This window comes from Poecilia mexicana, unplaced genomic scaffold, assembly GCF_051168715.1.
Source record: "Poecilia mexicana isolate PSO_F unplaced genomic scaffold, ASM5116871v1 scaffold_6, whole genome shotgun sequence".
NCBI lineage: Eukaryota > Metazoa > Chordata > Actinopteri > Cyprinodontiformes > Poeciliidae > Poecilia > Poecilia mexicana.
In genome coordinates this window covers 33,649,268-33,670,409 of record NW_028263375.1, presented here as the reverse complement: position 1 = coordinate 33,670,409, position 21,142 = coordinate 33,649,268, and the positions used below count along the sequence as shown (strand labels likewise).

The following is a 21,142-nucleotide window of genomic DNA, read 5'->3' as shown; positions in this document are numbered from 1 at the left end:
CAGCTGTAGTGGGGGAGGGGGTCGTCGAAGTTGGCGGAACCGCCATCTTGAAAAGTACAGTCCGAAGATCTACCTTTTGGCGCCTGCTAGAATCACTTTTGAACACATTATTTTCCTTTCTGGAATATAATATTGTTTCCAGATTCGTACTGGTAAGGTCAAAGGCTAATGGCGGGATAAGCTACATGCTCAAGATTTGTCGTTTCCAGCTGCCAGTCGGTAGGTGTACTCTCTGCCTTACAGACGATTAGCCAGCAGCCTTCATAAAACCGGCTATCGTTGGCTGGCTAACACAAAACATGTTTTGCAGTCTTATCACCTTATGGATTAGATCAGGTTTCACAGCTCTAACAAATGCAGGTGCACCGTCATCACATAGTAATAGTAACATGCATACGGAAAACGTAATTAGATGAAATGTTTTAACTTGGAAGCTCCATAGCTCGCTGACATCGGCTAACTGGACATTCTTCCTCTACCTTATTTAGGAGAGGCTAGCATACTGTAGTCTGTTTCACTAGCTTGTTAGCACGAGCCGGTTTTACTTTCACTGTACCGACTGGGTTCATTTAGCTTTACAAGAAGTTACTCTGCCATTAGCACCGTATACTAGATGTCGGAAATATGTAGCAAAACTAATAGGAAGTATAAACTCTTTGCTATGACTGGCTGCTCTTCCTACTGCGTTAGCGGCAGCGAAGTGTAAGTAATGGTCTTCAATTGTGACTGCTGTTGCCTGTATGTACATATCGGCGTTATCATCCTGCTGATTCTTTAACTCGGGGTTGAAAAAGGAAATGAGATGATCCGTTTAGGTGTAAGTAATTAACGTGAAGCGGATGTTGTTCGCTTCAGGTCAGATTGAGAACATGTACGCCGGTAAACAGGGTTGGTTAAAATTTGATTAGAGCACGGTCAAGAAGTCTGGGTTTGCTTTGGTTCACTTCATAAAACCATTGAAAGAATTGTCTGAGAGGTTTTGTTCTGTTGAGTACTTTGGACCCGGTAAAATCTTTTATTTTACTGATTCCAAGAGTACCAAGTAAGATATATTTGTGGGATATAAGATATCAGAAATGTGGACTTTTGTGTTGGCTGTTATTGTCCTGCTGTGTGGTGTTTTGTTTACAGCCTGTTGTAGCCCAATGACCATAGTGGTTGAGAGAACATGGGGTGTTATATTTATTGTGAACATGTTTACATTCCATTTAATTTAAAGACTGTGGAGATGGATCCTTGTATTTTTAAGATTTCCAGATGCTGTAGATGGCGGAGAAAATTAATGATCAATTTCCATTACTATTTAATAGTATATGATTAATAAAAACCAATTTATCATGTTGTTGAAGTAACAGAGTCTATCATCTGACTCTGATTCCATATCTTCTTTTCTGAATTGCTTTGTTAGGCCTGTCCAGCATCTGTCCTTCTGCCCATCCAGCTGTCTCTCCTGGAATGGGACACAACTTCCAAAGACTAGGACAAATCTCTTTTTAACCTGAGCTCCGTAGTCTGGACTCTGATATATTTACAGGTAGGCAGAACTGCTTACCGTTACGTGACCTCTGTGCTAGTTAACACTTCTTAAAGATGCACCAGTCAGAATTTTGTTCCTTTTTTGCCTATTAATTTAACAAATATTGCATGTTATTTGTGTTGCACTTTGTATATATAGAAGCAGCTGCATTCAGTAACTTTAAAATGTGGGGAAGCTTTAATATGAAGATAGTTTTTAGCAAATTCTGGTGTTATCTAGTAGTTATAATTTAGGAATTATAAAAATAGCAGTCAAATGTATTTTCTACCCTTTGTTTTATGCGTGGCTGCTGTTTGTTTCTGGGTGCAGAGGTATTGTCACACCATGTGTATTAAAGAGTAGTCACTGTAAAACAGGTCTTTGCTATTATTTTAAAACAGAAAATGTTTTATGGCGTTGATATTTTAAACCGGCTTTAGCCTCTAATGTTGGGGATAAGCTTGGCTAGCATTAAAGAAACAGCAGTCAGTGTGGATTGGTTAGCATCTCCACTGGTCGCTGGGTCGGAAGAGGGCAGTGCACTGGACAGGTGGCCACTCCATCACCGGGCAACACAGGACAGACAGCTTCATGCATGCGCTGATACCTGAAGGCACTTTAGAGTGGCTGATTGCCTCAGAAGCAGGAGACCTGATGAGAACTGTCATGCACCAGGAGAACAAAAAGACCACAGGGTGGGATTCAAACCCAAGACCTACTAAAAAAGCAGTTCTAATAGTTGTTTACTGCTACATGTAAATCATGTGGTAGAAAACAGAAATATCTGTTAAACAGCTTCTTCTGACTGCCTGCATTTGAACATGGCTTACCTCACAGTAAGGGCATCCACACCATAAGGTCTTGTTGTTACCATGGGACCTGCTAGCTTACTAGGGTACATGCGCTTGTAAAGCTGCTCAGATTTATTTACGATCATTCTCTTGGTGGATGTGGGATGGTATAGTCAAGCTAACAGGCTCTTCAATTTCTGCTGTGTTTCACATAGTTACAGACAAGAGTTAGACCAAAGCTTTATATTGATGATGAGTGAGTAGCAGCTGTACATGCACTGTCAGTGTCACATCTTAGACTGAAACAAGACTCAGTCTAAGATGTTACTCAGTGAAGACAAACCATTGCACATCAGTATAGTGACAGTCACCAAGGTTTGTAGTCAGCTCAGACTGTCTGACTTTTCTGACCTGACACACAGCAGGTCAGTAAAAGGGGTTGTTGCAAAGTTTTTGAGCTGAAGATGAGTTAAATATTGTTTTATAGATGCTTTCCTTGAAGGATGAAGGTAACAGCTCAATTCAATGCTATGAAGACTGAAGCAGATTTACGTCATTCTCTATATCTTTTAGTTAGTTATGAGAACCTGACTAACTTAAAGTGGCTTCTTTATTTTGGATAAGCTGGCACCAAAAAACAAAATTGACATGAACTACAAGGAGACTGTCAGAATTCATATATGTCCAAAAGCTTTTAAGAATTAGAAATTGAAGTACAGAGGCAACTTTGTAGAAACAGTAAAGTGATGTTCCCTTGGACATAATCACTCAGACTTCTGGAAGGAAACATTATGGGTTGACTGAAGTACAAACCTGGAGAAAGGTCATACCGAGGGCCAAAAAGTAAGACAAAGTGTCATGTGTTTCCATGGAAATTGGGTATTTCTTATTTCCCTTTAAAGGAGTGTGGATGTTCCATCACAGAAGCCATGCAACTGTTTTCTGCGACAGCTTCCCCTGCTTTCTGTCAGATGCAGTCTGAAGTAAATCTGCTCAGGAGAAAGATGACAGAAGTTTAAGATCATCAAAGGAAGAGCCTTTTTTTCTCAGGAGGGCCAAGCTCAGTTATAATATCATTCTTCTGTTCAGTATAGGCTGTTGTAGATGATTATTTTAGTAATCTATTGATTATTCTCATAATCAGGTAATTTAATAAAAAGTATAATAAAATAAAACATTGGTAAATTCTTCCATAACATCAATATATTTGTGAATCCCTAACAATTTTCAGTAACACTTTATTTGAAGTGAAATTTTGCGTTAATTGGCAAGTAACACTGACACAGACTGGTAAATGACACTTTAATGCAAAGGTGGCACTTTTAATTGACTTTTAAAGCAACTTTGCATTAAAAGTGTAGAATGATACTTCCTGCCAACAGTCATAAACATTCATGAAGACTTCTTTGTGTTCATGACAGCTGCTGTCATGTCATATTTATCAGTGTTGTGTCAGTCTTATGCACATCTCTTCAAATAAAGTGTTACTCAATTTCAATTTTCTGCAGCTTAGAAAATTATCCTGTAACAAAAATAGCAAGTTTTTAAGGCAGCCTGGAAAAATAATCACACAAAAATCTGAAATGATATTAAATTTAATAGTAAAGATGATAAAGCAGCAGACTGACATAGATACTTAAAATACTCTTGTCTTCAGTTTCCATAATCATTTTCAGTCAACTTAATACATGATTACATCCTTTGTAAGGCCATTTATAGTTTTTGTGCTGTTCCTGGAGTGGCAGATCTTTGGCACCTTCGTCACACACAGAAACACACCTGCCAGCTATGTAGACGTTTTCAGCTAATTCAGTCTGGTCTGTCTTTAGATCCACCATGTTTTGGAAATTTGACCTCCACACCACATCCCACATTGACACACTCCTGGAGAAGGAGGACGTGACCCTGACAGAAGTCATGGATGAGGATGACGTCCTGCAGGAGTGCAAGGCTCAGAACCACAAGCTGGTGGATTTCCTCCTGAGAGCGCAGTGCATGGAGGACCTGGTCACCTTCATCACACAGGAGCCCAATGCTGATGTAGAGGAAAAGGTTAAATACAAGTAAGAGCATGGTTCAGAACTGCCTTCTGGAAAAAGAATAACACTGTTTTTGATGTTTTTTAATCTTTCTGTTGAAAACATTGAAGAGTTTATAATGTAGAAGACATAATTTGAAACAAGTGAGTGAAGTCATCAATAGAGATTGTGGGTTGCTGTTCCTGGAGTGAAATACTGTCGGCATGAATCGATCAGTAAAGAAAACTTTGTCATGAGTCTAAAGGGCAACATTTGTCTCATAGGTATCCCAACATATCATGCGAGCTGCTGACATCAGACGTGAGCCAAATCAATGACAGACTGGGAGAAGATGAGATGTTGCTGATGAAACTGTATGGTTTCCTGAAGAACGATCCACCGCTGAACCCCCTCCTAGCCAGTTTTTTCTCCAAAGTGCTGTCTATTCTTATAGGACGCAAGCCTGAACAGGTACGTCTGGGAAAATACTCAGTGGAAATTAGTAGTAGCAGTTGTTAGGGGTGTGCCAATCAGTCGGCCGTTGATCATTGCCGGCGGATCTCCATGAAAAAGTATATGTTGGGTGTTTGCCAATCACTGTCTTTTGTTACCGACCACATGCATGTCCTGCTTGGCGGCCTGCAGATGCCCATTCTGCAGCAGATCTCCTTTTTCCTTCAAGCTGTGTAAGAGTGGCAGCAAATCCTAAGCAAAGTTGTGTGGAACGTTTGTGCTGCCCGTGAGAGTGATGTGAAGCTGTGAGATGGAAAAATACCTCGATTTCAAAATGCATCAGCACAACAAATTTAATACGATATTTAAAAAACAAATATTTAACATAGTGTGGTAAATTAAAGACAGAGGAGTTAAAGTGCCTCACAATCACCAATGTGAACATGTCAATCAGTAGGCTGAGCAAAATGATCATTAAGTTTATGTGACTGGATGACCAACCCGTGTCACTGTTGGACGGCCTCTACTGAGACACAACCACCATTTAAGCTCCACAGACAGCGGATCCTTAAAGCTGCAGCATGTCACTAATATTTTTTTCAAATAAAAAGCTTTTTTTTTTTTCTTTTTTTTTTTTTTTTTTTACATATGACATAGTGACATTTTTAATACCCAACATGAGACAGTTAATTTGTTCATGCACAAAACAATTGGCCATGTTTTCATTTGGGGGATTTATGATAGTTTATTTTAATGTAACCTGCATTTTTCTTTTTTCTTTACATTATTTGGTATAGGCAGTGTTGTGAGATTTATTTGACTTTCTGTATAATTCAGGTCGTTGAGCCTGACTGTTTTCAGTCTGTTAAATATTGTAACTGATATAAGGTTTTTCAGTCGTCCTTTTCACTGCATGGCTGTTGCATTGTGCCTGCAAGATTTTTTTTTTCACGTTTTTGTATAAATTAGTTGATTTATTTATTTTTTTAATGGTTCCTTTTGCTAGATCACATAACCAATTGTGTTTTTAACAAAATGAAACAATGAATAGCCAATACATGTGATTGGTATCGGTGATCAGTATCTCTTTTGGCAGCATAAAACCTGACTGAAGCATCTCTAGTAGTACCAGTTGTACCAGTAGTACTAGTTAGTAAAAGGAAGCTCTGCTGATTGCATCGAGTCACTGGCTGTCAGCAGTCCCTCGTTCTGAACAAGCATGTGGTGAGAGTGGAAAGAACTCAGTCATTTCTATCAGGAAGTGAGATCCAGCAGAACCAGACCATGTGATGTAATCGACCGGGCCTTTGAGAGGTCAGAGCGTACACACACAGTAACTCTGGACCTGGAGTACTTTCTATGTTAAAGAGAAGTCCCAGTTTTAGCAGTGGCCCCAATGCTCTCTGAGAGAAACACCTGGACTCTGAGTCAGGATGAAATACTCTACCTCGTTACAGCAGTGGCTATTCTAGAAGCAACGCTAAGATGTGAATAACTGAAAGAAATCCTCTGAATGTCTTTTTTCTGTTTAGAGTTCCAGACTCCTGATGGTATCGTTGTGAATTTCTCTTCTGTTTTTAACAGATAGTGAATTTTCTAAGGAAGAGGGATGACTTTGTTGATCTGATGATAAAACACATCGGGACGTCTGCCATCATGGACCTGCTGCTCAGAATGCTCACATGCATTGAACCCCAGCAGCTACGGCATGATGTTCTTAATGTGGGTAACGGCACTATGCTCACCAAGCTTTGCTGACATTCATCACTGTCTTTCTCATTCAAATGTCAGAAATCTGTAACAGATAATCTGTTTCTCTGAAGGCAACTCTTAAGATTTTTTGTGTAATAATGCAACACCCTGTTTACCGTCTTGCCTTCCAGTGGCTGAATGAGGAGAAAGTGATTCAGAGGTTGGTTGACATGGTCCAGCCTTCTCAAGATGAAGATGTGAGTGTTTTAAGAGTAATTTGGCCTTGCCTTTACTTGACCTCTTCTTCACACTGACCAGATTTTGTTGTCGACACAGAGACACTCCAACGCCTCCCAGTCTTTATGTGAAATCATCAGATTGAGCAGAGACCAGATGTTTCAGGTCCAGGGCTGCTCTGAGCCCGATCCTCTTCTGGCTACGCTAGAGAAGTATACTGCTACATTTGCATCTTATAAAACTAAACTTGTTTTGTTGGTTGATAACTCTTTATGAATCTGTGAATATGACATTAAAGGCTGAAGTGAAACTTGAATAACTCGGTTGCCAGTTTCACTCCTAATGAAAGTTGATGTTCAGACCCCAGATCATCAGAACCAGAGTTTGCTCAGTGGTTTTTATCATTTCCTTCTAATTCATGGATCTAACCTTTTAATGTTTAAATATGTTGAGCTCATCCCTGGAGAAGTTCCCAGCAGGGTAAGGCTAGCTGTAAGCCACGCCCCTCTGATGATGTCATCATGGCGGGGCCTTTGCTCTCAGTAGTTTCTAAAATGATGAAGTGACTCATTCTGGGAGTTTGTAGCTGCTTGTTTGTTTCACTATGATGTGAAAAGAGTTTTAGGTTGCTAGGGAAACCCAGATTGGTTCCATTTCATCCTTATATTGTTTATATCATCATGTAAAGTTTTAAGACCTAAAATTCATTTATGTGCTTCTTGGTAGATGTTTTCTTCTTTGTTCTTATTTCAGTCTGTTTTAGACTTTCAGTTCCTTGTGATGTTTCTGGTGAGCTCAAGACCTCCTCTCACATCTCCCTGTTGGTCCTCTTCTTTCTCAGGCAGGAAACGGTGGAGCAGCTGCTCTCAAATATTTTTGAGAAGGACAAAAATGAGTCTGCTATAGTTAGTGTCATCCAGATCCTCCTCACATTGTTTGAGACCAGGAGACCAGCGTATGTTCTGTTCAATATCTTCAAGTTGACTTTGTGTTGGTGATGGTCGTGTGACAACCAGTTGAATAAAATCTGCCGCTGCACTTCGTAGGTTCGAGGGTCATATGGAATGCCCTCCTGGGATGTCCCACCCCTCATTCTCAGTCAACCACAGCATCCTGGAGGCTGTGAGACCCCGCCTCAAAGATTTCCACCAGCTGCTGCTCGAACCCCCAAAGGTAAAACCTTTTCCTCACCCTGAAGGGTTTGGACTATCAAGTTGATCATGCTGTTGAGTGTAGTTGTACATGCTGAACAGTGTTTGCTCTCCATCATTAGAAGAATGTGCTGAAGACAACGTGGGGGGTCCTGGACCCACCAGTGGGCAACACCAGGCTCAATGTGGTCAGACTGGTGGCCAGTCTGCTGCAGTGCAACACTCACAGCATCATTGCAGAACTCATAAACCTCAACACGCTGGGAGTCATATTAGTGAGTACCAGCTACTACACCGAGGCATGTCTCGATATCAAATTTTGCCAGACGATAAATTGTCCCAGAACTTATTGCGATAAACGATAATATTGTTTTGAGGCAATTTTCAAGTAGTACAGTAATAATAATAACAGAAGAACAATGCAAGAACACTTTCTCAAAGATCAATAAACTAAAATTCTAATGAGCTTTTAAACATTGAAACTGAATCCAAAATATCCAAAATAAAACAAAACAGAAACAACAACAAAAAAATAATAATTAAGAAGTCTCTGTGGACAGAATTGTCTGTCAAAAAAGGGATAGTTGAGACCAAAGCAGAAAACTGAAGACCAGTTTTGGTAGAAAGAGAGAAAAAAGAGAGGGTATCCTAACCCTAACAATAAATCAAGCAAATGAAAATTATTGAGTTTGTTTTGGTTTATCATGTGATTAATTTATTCATTGTTTATTGTGACAGGCCTAACTACACCATTCCATTCTGTTACTTTATTTTAATGCACTGATTATTATGAAACTCCCTCCAGATGGAATCTTGCATGAGTACAGACTACAACAGTTGACTGTAGAGTGCAGGTGTTAAGCTCTCAGTTTTAGGAGAGCTTACCCAGCAGCAGCTTTGTTGTCTTCAGTAAAGTTTCCATCACTTCGTTTAGTGCTTTATAAAACAGTGGCCTCATATCATTCATTGCTGAACAGCTTGTCTGTTTCTTTCTGTTCTTTTTAACAGGATATGTATTTCAAATACATTTGGAACAACTTCCTCCATATTCAGGTGGAAATCTGCACAGCAATGATTCTGGCTATGCCTCCAGCTCCGGCAGAGCCGCAGCCAGACGGGGAGCAGGGCGGCGCAGCAGAGAGCGCCCTCATCAGACATGTAAGGCTCACTTACTGACAGGGAGCCTTCAGCTGATTACTATCCTGAATACTAGAGGTGTGCCGATCGATCGGTCACCGATCACAATCGGGCCGATTTTCGTGAAAAAGTGCATGATCGGTGATCGGCGATCATTGTCTATTTTACCGATACCGATCACCTACTTCTCATTTCGCAGCCTGCTTGCGCAGCTGGTCTCCTCTTTCCTTCACACTGCGCAAACGCGCAACAACAAATCTTAAGTGATGTGGAACTATAACGCACTGAGTGAATGGGGAAGTTTGCGTGCTGCGGCGGAAAATTGAAGCAGGTCAAAATGCATCAACACAACGAAGCTAATACGACATAAAAACAATGCCATACTTGACGGAGTTTGGCTACATCGAGGCTCACTGCAGTAAAAAAGACATACGGAGGATCAGATAGCAGGTAAAGCAGCGCACAGCTACAAACACTCACCCGGATTAGCATGACGGCCAGAAAGCTAAACAAAGAACCCGCAAAATTATTTGTCTTTGTGCTGCGATGTCAGACGCTGGTTCTGCTCTCCTGTTGAACTGCTGCTACGCTACAGGTAGTAATATTTCACAGACGGAGCTTCGCTTCTGCTCCACCTGGTAGTGACTCTCACACCGAACCTGCTTAAAGCTGCAGCATCTAACTTAAAAAAAAATACATTTTACCTAAGTATTAAAACTTTCGCTGCCCTAACATGAGACAGATAATCTCTGAAAAAATAATCGATCTCCTCCCTGTTCTGCATAATTACTCCGCTCAGTCAGAAACAGCCAATCAGAGCTAGCAGTAATCAGCTAGCCGCCATGCTAACAGGAAGTTTTCATTCAGTAACTCTGGATTGTTTATTGTAATGGATCCTGTATTTGCCTTTGAATGTTAAGTTTTATACTTGAACTTTTTGGCAATGTTGAGAGGTTTTATGCCTTCATATGTTATCAGTCTGTTAAAGATAGCACTACCAATAGCAGTACAATTTGCACAATGCCTGTTTTGTTTAGTTTTCTTCTTGGAAAAAGTTATTAAAAACAAGTTTTTGTCTAAATTAAGGTGAATTCATGGTTCCTTTTTCCACATAATGTAACCGGTAGTGTTTATGATAAAAAATAAATAAATAATAATTATGTGATCGGTATCGGTGATCGGTATCGGTGTATCGGCCATCATGGGTGATCGGTATCGGTATCGGCAGGAAAAAACCTGATCGGCACATCTCTACTGAATACACTTGTTTTCTCCTATTGTTCCACATTAAATGTCTTAATTAAGGAAAACATAAGCAGAGATTTTACATGTTCACAGCTGTGTGTAGATCTGCCCAATTAATTTTTATTGGGTTTAGTTTCTTTCGACATCTTCCACCAAACTAATGGGTCAGTTCTTATTAGAAACAGTGAAACTAATGTTTCAGATCTTTTAATAATAAATTAAGTAAAGTAGTGATGCGTAATATATCGGCATCACTATCAGCCGATGTTAGTCATGTTTTAACAAATCGGTCTTTTTAACAAATTGGCCAGGTCATGTGACAGATGGTGATGCCACTCAGACGCTCTAAATGAAATCACTACAGGATTGTGGCCAACACCAGCAGGCTGGTGGTGGGCAGGTGGAGCTGGAATTGAACCAAAGACCCACTGATTCCGGGACAAACTCCTGCCACCGTCATCCCAGTGATAATTATGGGATGTTTACCTGAAGCAGAAAAGCAATGTAGACGGTGTGATCACTTTTACATGTCTAGAAAGTCTAGAAAAAAAAATACAATATCAGTAAATATCTCATTGGTTTAACAGCAGTATTAATATCAGATATCTGCCCATTTTGTGTCCTTAATATAAACATACTGTTGAAACTGGCATCCCATATCCGAACAGTAAAAGTTCTGTGTTTTTTCAGACAGGCTACTTTTAACAATTTGATTAGACTTGTAACTAGGAATAGAGTCCTAGTTCAGGACTCTATTCCTGGGGTTTTCCTGCTTGTTGGACGCACTCTTTGTGTTTGTTGTTGTTTTTCATAATTTCTTCTCAATGTCTGTTTTTTTCCTCCTCCAGCTGTTTCAAGCCTGTCAGCTGATCCAAAGAATCGTAGATGCCTGGCGCTCCAATGAGAAAGAGCAGTAGGTTTTTCCTGTTTGATGCTACAGACGTTCTGCTTAAACGATGGTCTGTTGGTGTTGGATAACTCTGTTGCTGTTGGTGTATTTCAGATCAGAGGGCGGTCGACGACGAGGTTACATGGGCCATCTGACCAGAATAGCCAATTCCATTGTTCATAACAGTGACAAAGGTCCTAATGGCCCACAGATACAGGGGCTCATCTCTGGTAAGGAGTGGTTTTAGTTGTGGTGTTTATGACTAGCATTGATGTTATATTTAAATATGACTGTATAGTCTTCATACAGCTGAAACTTCTCAGTTTTACTTGCTAAATTGAGCAAAAATTACATAATTTTTACTTGAAGAGTAAAAATTATGAAGAGTTACTTGATGTCTTGTGAGCAAATGTAGCTTACAGCTGGACCAGGACTTTACTTTGTGCTCTTAGGTTCATCTGGAGATTTTTAAAGAATTTTTTGGCACTCGAGCTTTAATTGATGGCTAGCAGAGGGAGAAGGACAAAGATGGCCAGTAAATGTCTCGGGACTGTCATGTGGAGGACCATTACCTCCATATATGGGGTGCTGCTGTACTACTACACCACACTACACAGACATTTGGTGTTATTGGTGTCCTGTGGTGGTGCAGGGGTTAAGCACAACTCGCATAAGGAGGCCTTAGTCCTCAATGAAGCTGTCGCAAGTTCAATTCCCAGCCTGGTGACCTTTGCCACATGTTTCCCCCCTTCTCCCATTACCCACTTTCCTGTCAATTCACTATTAAATAAAGGCCACTTGAGCAAATAAAACCCTTAAAAAATGTGGTGTTATTAAATGTGTTTGGCAGTAAATATTGACTTTTTATTGAAAACAGGCTTTACAATGTGATTTTATTTTGAAGTTCTCAGACATCATGAGAATTAGATGAAATTTTTAAAATCTGACAGCCTTATGGTTGCTGATGGAGGTGATGGGATTGACTTTACTTTGTATTGCTTATGATGTGTGTTCCAGAGCTTCCCACAGAGGACAGAGAGAACTGGGAGGCCTTCATTTCTGGGCAGCTTGCTGACACAAACAAAAGAAACACTGTTGACCTGGTGAGTTACTAGATAAATTCTGCCTCTCTGAGGGATTTTACTTCAACCTTCATGTCTCCAGTCATAAAGTGACCAGAGCCTTATTGTTTTATGTTTTTAGGTGAACACTCATCACATCCATTCTTCCAGTGATGATGAGGTAGACTTTAAAGATGGTGGCTTTCACCAGGACTCTTCACTTCAACAAGTAAGACACTCAAATGTAGCCACTATGCAGACCTGGGTGATTGAATTCTTCAGAAATAGTTTAAAATCATTTATAACAATAACAATTCAATCACTACTAGCTTTGCTTTAAATTGGTTAGAACTGAATGAAACTAAGCTTCCACTAATTGTGTGAATGTGACCTCTTCAGCTGAGTGAAACAGATTTGTGAACAGTTTCAGCCAGGTGAGCCGGTGACAATCCCTGCAGCACAGCGTCGCCTCCGACCGCTTGGCTCCATGTGAGAGGCAGGATCATAGAGGGAAACCGTGGGAACCGTTTTTCACATTTCATTTAGAAATGATTTATTGTCAAATAAATGCATGTGCCTCATTGTTTAATCACAACAGTGACGTTCCTGCCTGAAATATTCTCAGATCACATCGTGTTTTATCGACAGGGTTTTCTTCCAGTACTGTTGATCAGACTTGTGGTGCCGACACAGGCCTGCATGTTGCATAACCTCACCACTGGATGGAGGTTCAGACCATGTTTGATGTGAAAATGACAGCTTTTGCTTATTATGAACTCCCATAAAAATGATTTCGCATCTTCATCTAATTCACAAGGGAATTTAGTTTTTCTTAATCTTCCTGAAATAAAGATGCACGAACGTGGTCAGTCCTATGAATAAAACTGTTTCCTTCTTGTTGCCATTTGTTTCTGGAGAGAGGAGCGTGGCCATGTGATAATGATGCAGCAAAAGATTGTGGGAAGTTTACCTGAAGCAGAGAAGCCGCAGTGAAGTCAGCATTGTGAACGTTTTTTTTTTTTTCCAATTTGTTGAAAGAGTACTGAAATATATTATAATGATAAATATTGATTGTCTGCCATCACATTAATATGAATATCAGATATCGATGTTGGAACAAGGCTGTTGGAAACCGTTTTTCTATCTCAGCCGGGTTGTTACAGCCCAGCTCTGAACGCTCAGCGGTGCCGCTGCTTGCTCAGGTCGTTGGTGTTTGTTTTTTATCTGATTATTCCTGATCTGTTCATCAGGCTAATGTTCTTTTTCCAAGTGAAACAGCTGGAATGAAGCTAGGCTCTTGTTGAGCTTTGGTTTTAGATCAAAAGTCGCTTCCACTGTTGAAAGGACAGTAGTGAAGTTCGAAGCTCTTGTCCTGCTGTTGAAAGATGCTGCAGGAAAGGATGAAACAGAATCCTGGTGATCAGGAAGAGATTTTAAACTTTCTGATATTTCAGACGTATTGAGATGAAGCCCAGGCTGGTGATGTTTTCCAGAAGTCCTTCACTTCTATGTGGATTGTCACATGCTCACCTGTTTGGGACTGTGTGTAATGTCTAACAGAAAACACAAGGTGATGCTCTCTGTTGTGAAATCATCTAAGCTCTGACTGGCTAAACATGGTAAACACTGACCCTTCACTTACATGGAAATTAGACCCCATTTATTTCTAGTCCATCCTAAACTCACACAGCATGAAGAGCTGCTGACCTTTCTACATTTAGAAAGGTCAGTATCATGCAGCCTAAAGCCTCAAACATCAGAGCCTTTTTTAAATCTTTTTTTTTTTTTAGATCTATTTGGAAGCAAGTTGTCATTCTTGAGGTTTGATCAGAACCTCACACTGCAGCATCAGGAAGCCCCTGCTTGCAGAGCTGAGATGATTTCCAAAGCATCACCTGCCTTTCCAGTCACTTCACTCAGAGTAACAGCTTCAGGTGGAATAGATAGTTGAATTGTGCATTTGTGTTTTAACCAGAATTGTGATACATTTGTAACGTTTTGTACTGCAACTAATGCCTAGCTGTGTGTAGAGCCAAGACTATATCATTATCGTTGGTCCTGGGTCTTGCCAGGCCTTTTCTGATTATCAGATGCAACAAATGACGTCCAATTTTATTGAGCAGTTCGGCTTCAATGACGAAGAGTTTGCTGACCAGGATGATGTTGTGGAGTAAGTATGCATCTTGCATTAATATAACTGTCTATGACACAAAAGGCAATATAAAGCTGGTGGATTACATATATTCCTGCACTGTTGACTATTGCATTCATTTATTTGTCACAAGTACAAAACATTTTAACTTATTTTGGATTTGAATTAGGAAAATGGAGGTTGAAATTCATCCATTTCTCCTTCCTCTGTAACAAGGCCGCAGCTTCAGCGGTTCATGGAAAACCAATCATATCCACCTCAGCTTGTTGTCTTTTGCCGACTGTAGCCTGATTTTCCCGTTTCAGGGGAAGTTGCTTTGGGTCCATGTAATCCTAAGCAGTGGTATAAATGCTTGTGGGGAGAGCTGGCAGCTGATTGGTGCTTTAAGAACACTTGCTTCTCTTCAGATGGGGAATATCTGCCTGAAGTCTGTTTCTGTCTTCTGCTCGGCATAATCAACAGTTCAAAAGCTGGTGGGGGTTTTAGAAATGAGTGACGATTTGGTGAAATGCTCTCCAAATTAATAGAAATATGTCAGAAACAAAGTTCAGATCTTGTGTCTTTTTCATAGAAATATTGCTCAATATATTTGCAAGCTTCTAAAAAGTGAGTTCCTGTGGAAACAAACATCCAGCTGTAAAAACTCCAGTGTTTGGAGGAAGCAGTTTGTTACCGTACCGTTCATGGCATTCATGTTTTAGTGAATTTAGTTTCTGACTTAAGTTGATTCTTACTGGCTGATTTTTCCACCGATCCAACTCAATCATGTCAGTTTGTCACTTTAATAAATATTGGGTCATCTTTTCTGCTTAATTCAGAATCTCTGTGGAGAGATACAAACATTATTTATTTCTGTATTCCATCAAACATGAATGTCCATGAATGAATATAACCAGCCTAACATCACAGGATGTTCTGACAATCCAGATCAGCTGATTTCTGATCGGTATCAGAAGCTCTGGAAACCACGACCCCCACACAGTCTGAAGCAGATTTTATCCAAATAAGTGTTTGAGAACAGTCAGACATGTTGCTTATAGGTTCCACAGAACCTGAATCCTGACTGTACACATCGGTACAAAGTCTCCATTCCAGGCAGTTGAAACCTGTTAACTTTACGCCTCTGCTTTTACTGCAGGACTCTTTCCACTGCAGTTTTAAAAAGTTTAATCTCTAGTTTATTAAATTACCGCTTCAGTTATGGAGTTTTTGCAGCTTTGTTTCTGCCATAACTTGCAACCTTAATCACTGTTATTATTTAAATCTCCATGTAAAGTGATTTTTCTCTCCCTTCCATTGTGGAGTAGCCAGAGGTTCATGTTTCTGTGAGACTGATTGGTTATCAGTGATCAGTGGAAGCAGCAGTAGTTCTGTAGTTGCTGCTGCCTGGTTCAGACACTTGTGTGATTGAGGAAGTTTCTTCGTCTGGTGGTGTTCTGCACGAAACAAGTTTATCCACATATGTTGAACCTGAACTTCTGTTTACACACTTTGTAATGTGTTACCATGGCGATGCCTAAAAACTATAGCTAAACTCATGTTTTTCTTCATCTTGCAGTATTCCATTTGATAGAATATCAGACATCAACTTTTCCCTGAATACAAATGAAAGTGTAAGTACTAAATATTGATCCTAAATATGTAAAATCTATAATGAGTCTAAGAGAAAAAGGCTTTTGTTTTCGTTTTTTCTACATGTCTTATTCTGTTTACACCACAGGTCCATATGTGACCCATATCTGTCCGCAGTGTTCAGACCATGTGTATGGCCTGAATAGCAAAAACAGTTTTTTCTAAAATTAGGGTTCCAAATGACAGACATATGTCATGTTTCAGAGCAGCCGGAGACTTAGCAGTGTTTTCTCTCTGTGTGAGACAGAAACCAGCACGACTGATGACTGGAATGCTGCTCTATTTAATAACAGCATGCTCACCTTATTGCATGCGTGTCATGTTAACATTAGTGTGCTGCTTCCAGTCACTGGAGTCTCTCCTTTCAGTCAAGTGTTGCTTCACTATAGGGCTGTTGTAAACGAATATTTTAGTAATCGAGTAATCTATCGATTATTCTTACGATTAATCGAGTAATCGGATTAAAAAAAAATATAAAATGAAATATTGGTAAATCTGGCATAATACCGGTGTTACTATCAGATGTCAATATCAGTCCAATTTTTCATATTTGAGCATCCCTAACAGTTGCTTTTTTGTAGTTTAGAAAACTAACCTGTAACAATAATAGCTCACTTTCTAAGTTAACCAGAAGAAAAGTTATAGAAAAATCTGAAATTATATTGAATTTAATAACAAAGAGGCAGGCTCACAAATATGCTTATAAAAAATGTCTACAATCCAGCTTTTAGTTTATGTATTCATCTTCAGTGAGTTTAATAGATTAATTAAACTCACCTTGCCACCTAACCTGTCACGCTTTGGGTTTGAAAATACGGGAAATGCCGCCTGGAGTGGGAGGAGAGGGCGAATGAACGAACATGGGGTGGAGGGGAGGAAATAGACCAGCGGACTGACGAACCGTTAGACCGGGGGACGAACACGGGGGGGAAGCAATACGGGATATTTACGACACCTTCACTGGTCACACTCAGAAACTCATCTACCAGCCATGTACGATGCGCTCCGCCACCCGTTTCTTCAGACCGGGATATGAAATTTATTGTGCGGTTCGTCGGTAAAGCTACATTTACACGGTAAGCATCAGCTACTCAGCCGCCCGCCCTGTTCAGGCTATCCGCTCACCTCAGCGCTCTTCCCGCCGTTCGCTTTCAACCAGCAGCCCCGGAGGAGAAATGCTGCCGTACTCCAGGCATTCCCCAGTCATTTTAAGGATGCTTATTGGTTCCCCAAAAACGATAAAAAGTCGGGCATTATCATCAATCAATAAAATCCCCACAGGCCAATCTTGAAGATTGGACTTTATGCCGCTGAGACTTAGCTTTTGTCAACAACTCAGAGGCGGAAGTGAGAGCTCCGCGCAACGCAAATGAAATCCCGGCCGGAACACGGTGCGCTAACTAATAAAACATAAATTAACGAAGCTTCGAGGCAGGTAAATTTTCCTCGAGGAATTTTAGTAATCGAGGTACTCGAATCATTCGAGGAATCGTTTCAGCCCTACTTCACTACAGTAAATACTGTTGCTGGCAATTTTACTAAAACAAATTTATTTGTAAAGCACTTAAAAAAACACCAACACAAAATGCTGCACATCATGTAACACAGGAAAACACTTCTGTAAATGCATACACACTTCATATTAATCTCACACCAGGTCAAAGGCCAAGGAATACAAATGTTTTTGATTACATCACCTGAAAATTAATGCATACACTGAGGTGTGCAGCGTCTGCACTTACTTCCACAGGCAGCAGCCCGTGTGTTGTCGTGACAACTTCTGTACTTCACGGCTGCAGATTGGTTGTGCTGGAGTCTGATCTCAAGTTATGAATGAAAACCATTAAAGCAATATTGTTGTCAGGAAAAGATCTGAGTCAAGCTTTCAGAACTGCTTGTGGTTCATTCACGAAACGCCTCTAGCCCGCCTGAGTTTGTTCCAGTTAAAGAAAACTAAAGTACAGCAGCCCAGTAACAGTCATCATCTTTAACCCCCGATGCTGTTCTGCTGCTAAAGCTTTCTGAACATGTGCAGTGGTTCTAACTAGGGCTGTTGTAAACAAATATTTTAGTAATCGAGTAATCTATCGATTATTCTTACAATTAATCGGGTAATCGGATAAAATCAAGATAAAATAAAACATTGGGAAATCTAACACAACGGCAGTATTATCGCATATCAATATCAGTCCAATTTTCCACATTTGAGCTTCTCTAACAATTACTTTTCTGTAGTTTAGAAAATTAATTTGTAAAAATAATAGCTCACTTTAAGTTATCCTGAAGAAAAGCTATACAAAAATCTGTTTACATATTCAATGTAATAATAAAGAGGCAGACTCACAAATAGCCTGCCTATATGTGAGGAGGTTATTATAAAAAAAAGTCTATTCTCCAGCTTTTGGTTTATGTATTCATCTTCTGTCAGTTTAATAGATGAACTCTCACCTTGCCCAGCCATTTATAGCCATTTATTGTGTTCATGTTAGCGATGGGATTTGACACGGTCTGCTTTCGTCACACACAGAAACACATCTCCCAGGTATGTAACAACACGATGCTCTTCGCCACCCATTTGTTGCGACTGGGATGAAATTTATTTTCTGGTATTTTCAGTAAAGCTACGCATCTAAAGCAAAGCTGCCCGCAGTGTTCAGTCTATCCGCTCACCGTGTAAATAATCTCGCCATTCGCTCTGAACCAGCAGCTCAGTGAGGAGAAAAGCTGCCATATTCCAAGCATTGCTCCCGTCATTTTAAGGATGTTTATTGGTCCCCCGAAAAACAACAAAAACCCGGACGTTATCATGAATCAGTAAAATCCTCCAAGGCTGAACATGAAAACTGGACGTTATGCTGCTAACACTTAGCTTTCATCAACAACACAGGCAGAAGAGAGAGCACGGCGGAACGCAAATGACGGCCTGGCCGGAACACGGTGTGCTAAATAATAAAACATAATTTATCGAGGCTTCGAGGCAAATAAATTTTCCTCGAGGAATTTTAATAATTGAGGTACTCTAGTCACTCGAGGAATCGTTTCAGCCCTAGTTCTAACCCTGCAGTGTGTGTGTGTTTCCCCAGGCTAATATAGCCTTGTTTGAGGCGCGCTGTAAGGAGAAAATCCAGCAGTTTGAAGATGCTGGTTCAGATGAAGAGGACATCTGGAATGAAAAAGATGTCACCTTTGCTCCAGAGGCACAGAGACGACCGAGGTGAGTCAGCGGCTGGAGGGAGGGCATTGGTCTGAAAATAGTTTTAGCTAAGCTTCAAAAGCAACAACTCTATGATTAAACAGAGGGAAAGAGTGAGTGATCTCGTCACAATGTGATGGCTGAAGCATTAATCAGCTCACCTCCAGATGATCAAGCAAAAAGTGGCCTGTAAGCCTGTGTGTGCAGCTTCAGTGGTTTTCTGACTCTGCGTGTGTGCGCATGTGTTCAGGAGTTCAGGCAGCACCGACAGTGAGGAGAGCACAGACTCAGAGGAAGAGGACTCAAAGAGAGATCCGTTTGAACCCTGTAACCCCGGCTCTGATGACCGTATGGAGGTGGACACAGGTTGGTGTAGCAGCACACACACACATAGAGTCGGGTGGTTTGGCTCTGTTCCCTTCGTTGATGCTAAAATGTAAACTGTAATTTCCTGACGGTTTTAGGTAGCATCATTGCTACACAGACACATTCTGCTCTGTCTGACTGATTGTGTTTCCGTCTGAAGCGCCAGTGTGGACGGCCAGCTTTGACGACGTTCCCATGGAGACGGGTTCAGGTGCAGCTGCAGCCTCCAGCCCCAGCACCCCTGATGCATCCTCTCCTTTGTCTTCTACCACAGCAGCTCCCCCAGAGGCGGCCTGGAACTCGTCTCCTGCCGCAGCAGTGCCCGGCACTGAGACGGGCTGGGCAGACTTCTCCAGCTTCTCTCCTGTCTGGTATGGCAGCCTGACAGCTGTGCTCCACATCTGGCTGCAGCACTCACTTTACCACCTGCAAATATGGAAGAGTTCTTAACAGAAATGTCTGTTTTTCAGTCCCAAAGACCCTCTAAGGTGCAACTCTCCCGTTGCTATGGAAACCAGCGTGGAAACGATAGACCCTCTGGGGGTCAATGCGCCGATGCGTCCTGACGGTGAGTTGTGGATGTCAGAGAGTGTTTGCTCCTGCTTCGTTAACTGATATTAGAACCAGCCAAGCTGATTGGCTCCTGCTGCGTCTCCAGAATGTGATGGTTGGTTGGGCGCTGACGTGGCTCCGCCCTCGTCCTCCTCGTCTACAGACTGTGGCAGGGCGGTGGCGGCAGACGAGTCATCGTGCTTGGAGCAGCGCAGCATCACAGAGACGGTCATCAATGGCTCCATGAAGGAAACCGTCAGCCTCACTGTTGATGCCAAGACTGAGACAGCCGTTTTCAAGAGGTCCGCCTTCCAGGCACACACACATACACACAACCATTACATCTTCTAATACAGTGTTTCTCAACCTTTTTTGTGCCAGCGCCCCCCTTAGCCCTTATCCAAGTCCCTCACCGCCCCCCACCAAAGAATTTGCAGGCTACTTTGCACTGACCATTATTTTATCATTAATATTACTATCACTATTGTAGATGTTTTGATTTTTATGCTTGTTTCTGTATTTATCAAAAATAATTTCCCATAAACAAAAAAGCCATGGGAATAGAAATTATTTTCACAGGTGTTTACAAAAAATGCAATGAACATTCAGTTAAAATCGGTAGGTCTAACAGCAGCCAATCAGAGTGGAAAAATATTCTTATTTTGTGCCATTTTCTAGTTGTTAAATCTTCCACAAAATGATCAGATAAAAGATGTTCAACATGCCAGTTTAAACTTTGAACTATGTGCAAACAACTGAGCTCTGCAGCATTAAAACATGGATAGAACTGTAACTACATTAATCATAGCTCTTCTTCTCTTCAGTGTTTCTGTCGGTTTCTGGTGGTGCAGCTCTGTGCTGCCTTCAGGAGAATGGGACATCAGAGCATCATCCAGAAAACTTCACCCACATGGGCTTTAGTGTGCAATCCAGAGCTTTCAGTGGAAAAACAAAAGTTCCTTTTAATGCCATACAAATATGAGACAGAAACATGGATTATATCTTCATATAGACCTGTCTATTGATTTATAGATTAATAGTTTTACTGGACAGAAAT

The 21,142-nt window shown here is 40.8% G+C and overlaps 1 protein-coding gene across 8 annotated transcripts in view; it reads left to right on the top strand.

Annotated features, from left to right (window-relative positions):
* Positions 1-21,142, top strand: part of ppp6r3 (protein phosphatase 6, regulatory subunit 3) — a 30,621-nt gene continuing 9,479 nt past the window's right edge. Inside the window, exons 1-22 of one of the 8 annotated variants that reach the window (XM_088006653.1) lie at positions 1-219; positions 1,409-1,534; positions 4,137-4,370; positions 4,610-4,796; positions 6,363-6,500; positions 6,662-6,727; positions 6,807-6,919; positions 7,549-7,662; positions 7,754-7,880; positions 7,981-8,133; positions 8,867-9,016; positions 11,089-11,153; positions 11,244-11,359; positions 12,147-12,232; positions 12,333-12,419; positions 14,281-14,360; positions 15,901-15,955; positions 19,058-19,188; positions 19,418-19,533; positions 19,694-19,904; positions 20,004-20,101; positions 20,192-20,387. In XM_088006653.1, the coding sequence (XP_087862779.1) occupies positions 4,144-4,370; positions 4,610-4,796; positions 6,363-6,500; positions 6,662-6,727; positions 6,807-6,919; positions 7,549-7,662; positions 7,754-7,880; positions 7,981-8,133; positions 8,867-9,016; positions 11,089-11,153; positions 11,244-11,359; positions 12,147-12,232; positions 12,333-12,419; positions 14,281-14,360; positions 15,901-15,955; positions 19,058-19,188; positions 19,418-19,533; positions 19,694-19,904; positions 20,004-20,101; positions 20,192-20,387 (2,516 nt within the window). In that variant the 5' untranslated portion in view covers positions 1-219; positions 1,409-1,534; positions 4,137-4,143. Of the gene's footprint in view, positions 220-1,408; positions 1,535-4,136; positions 4,371-4,609; positions 4,797-6,362; positions 6,501-6,661; positions 6,728-6,806; positions 6,920-7,548; positions 7,663-7,753; positions 7,881-7,980; positions 8,134-8,866; positions 9,017-11,088; positions 11,154-11,243; positions 11,360-12,146; positions 12,233-12,332; positions 12,420-14,220; positions 14,361-15,900; positions 15,956-19,057; positions 19,189-19,417; positions 19,534-19,693; positions 19,905-20,003; positions 20,102-20,191; positions 20,388-21,142 lie in introns of all 8 variants that reach the window. The other 7 variants (XM_088006655.1, XM_088006656.1, XM_088006652.1 and 4 more) reach the window with 7 other exon arrangements.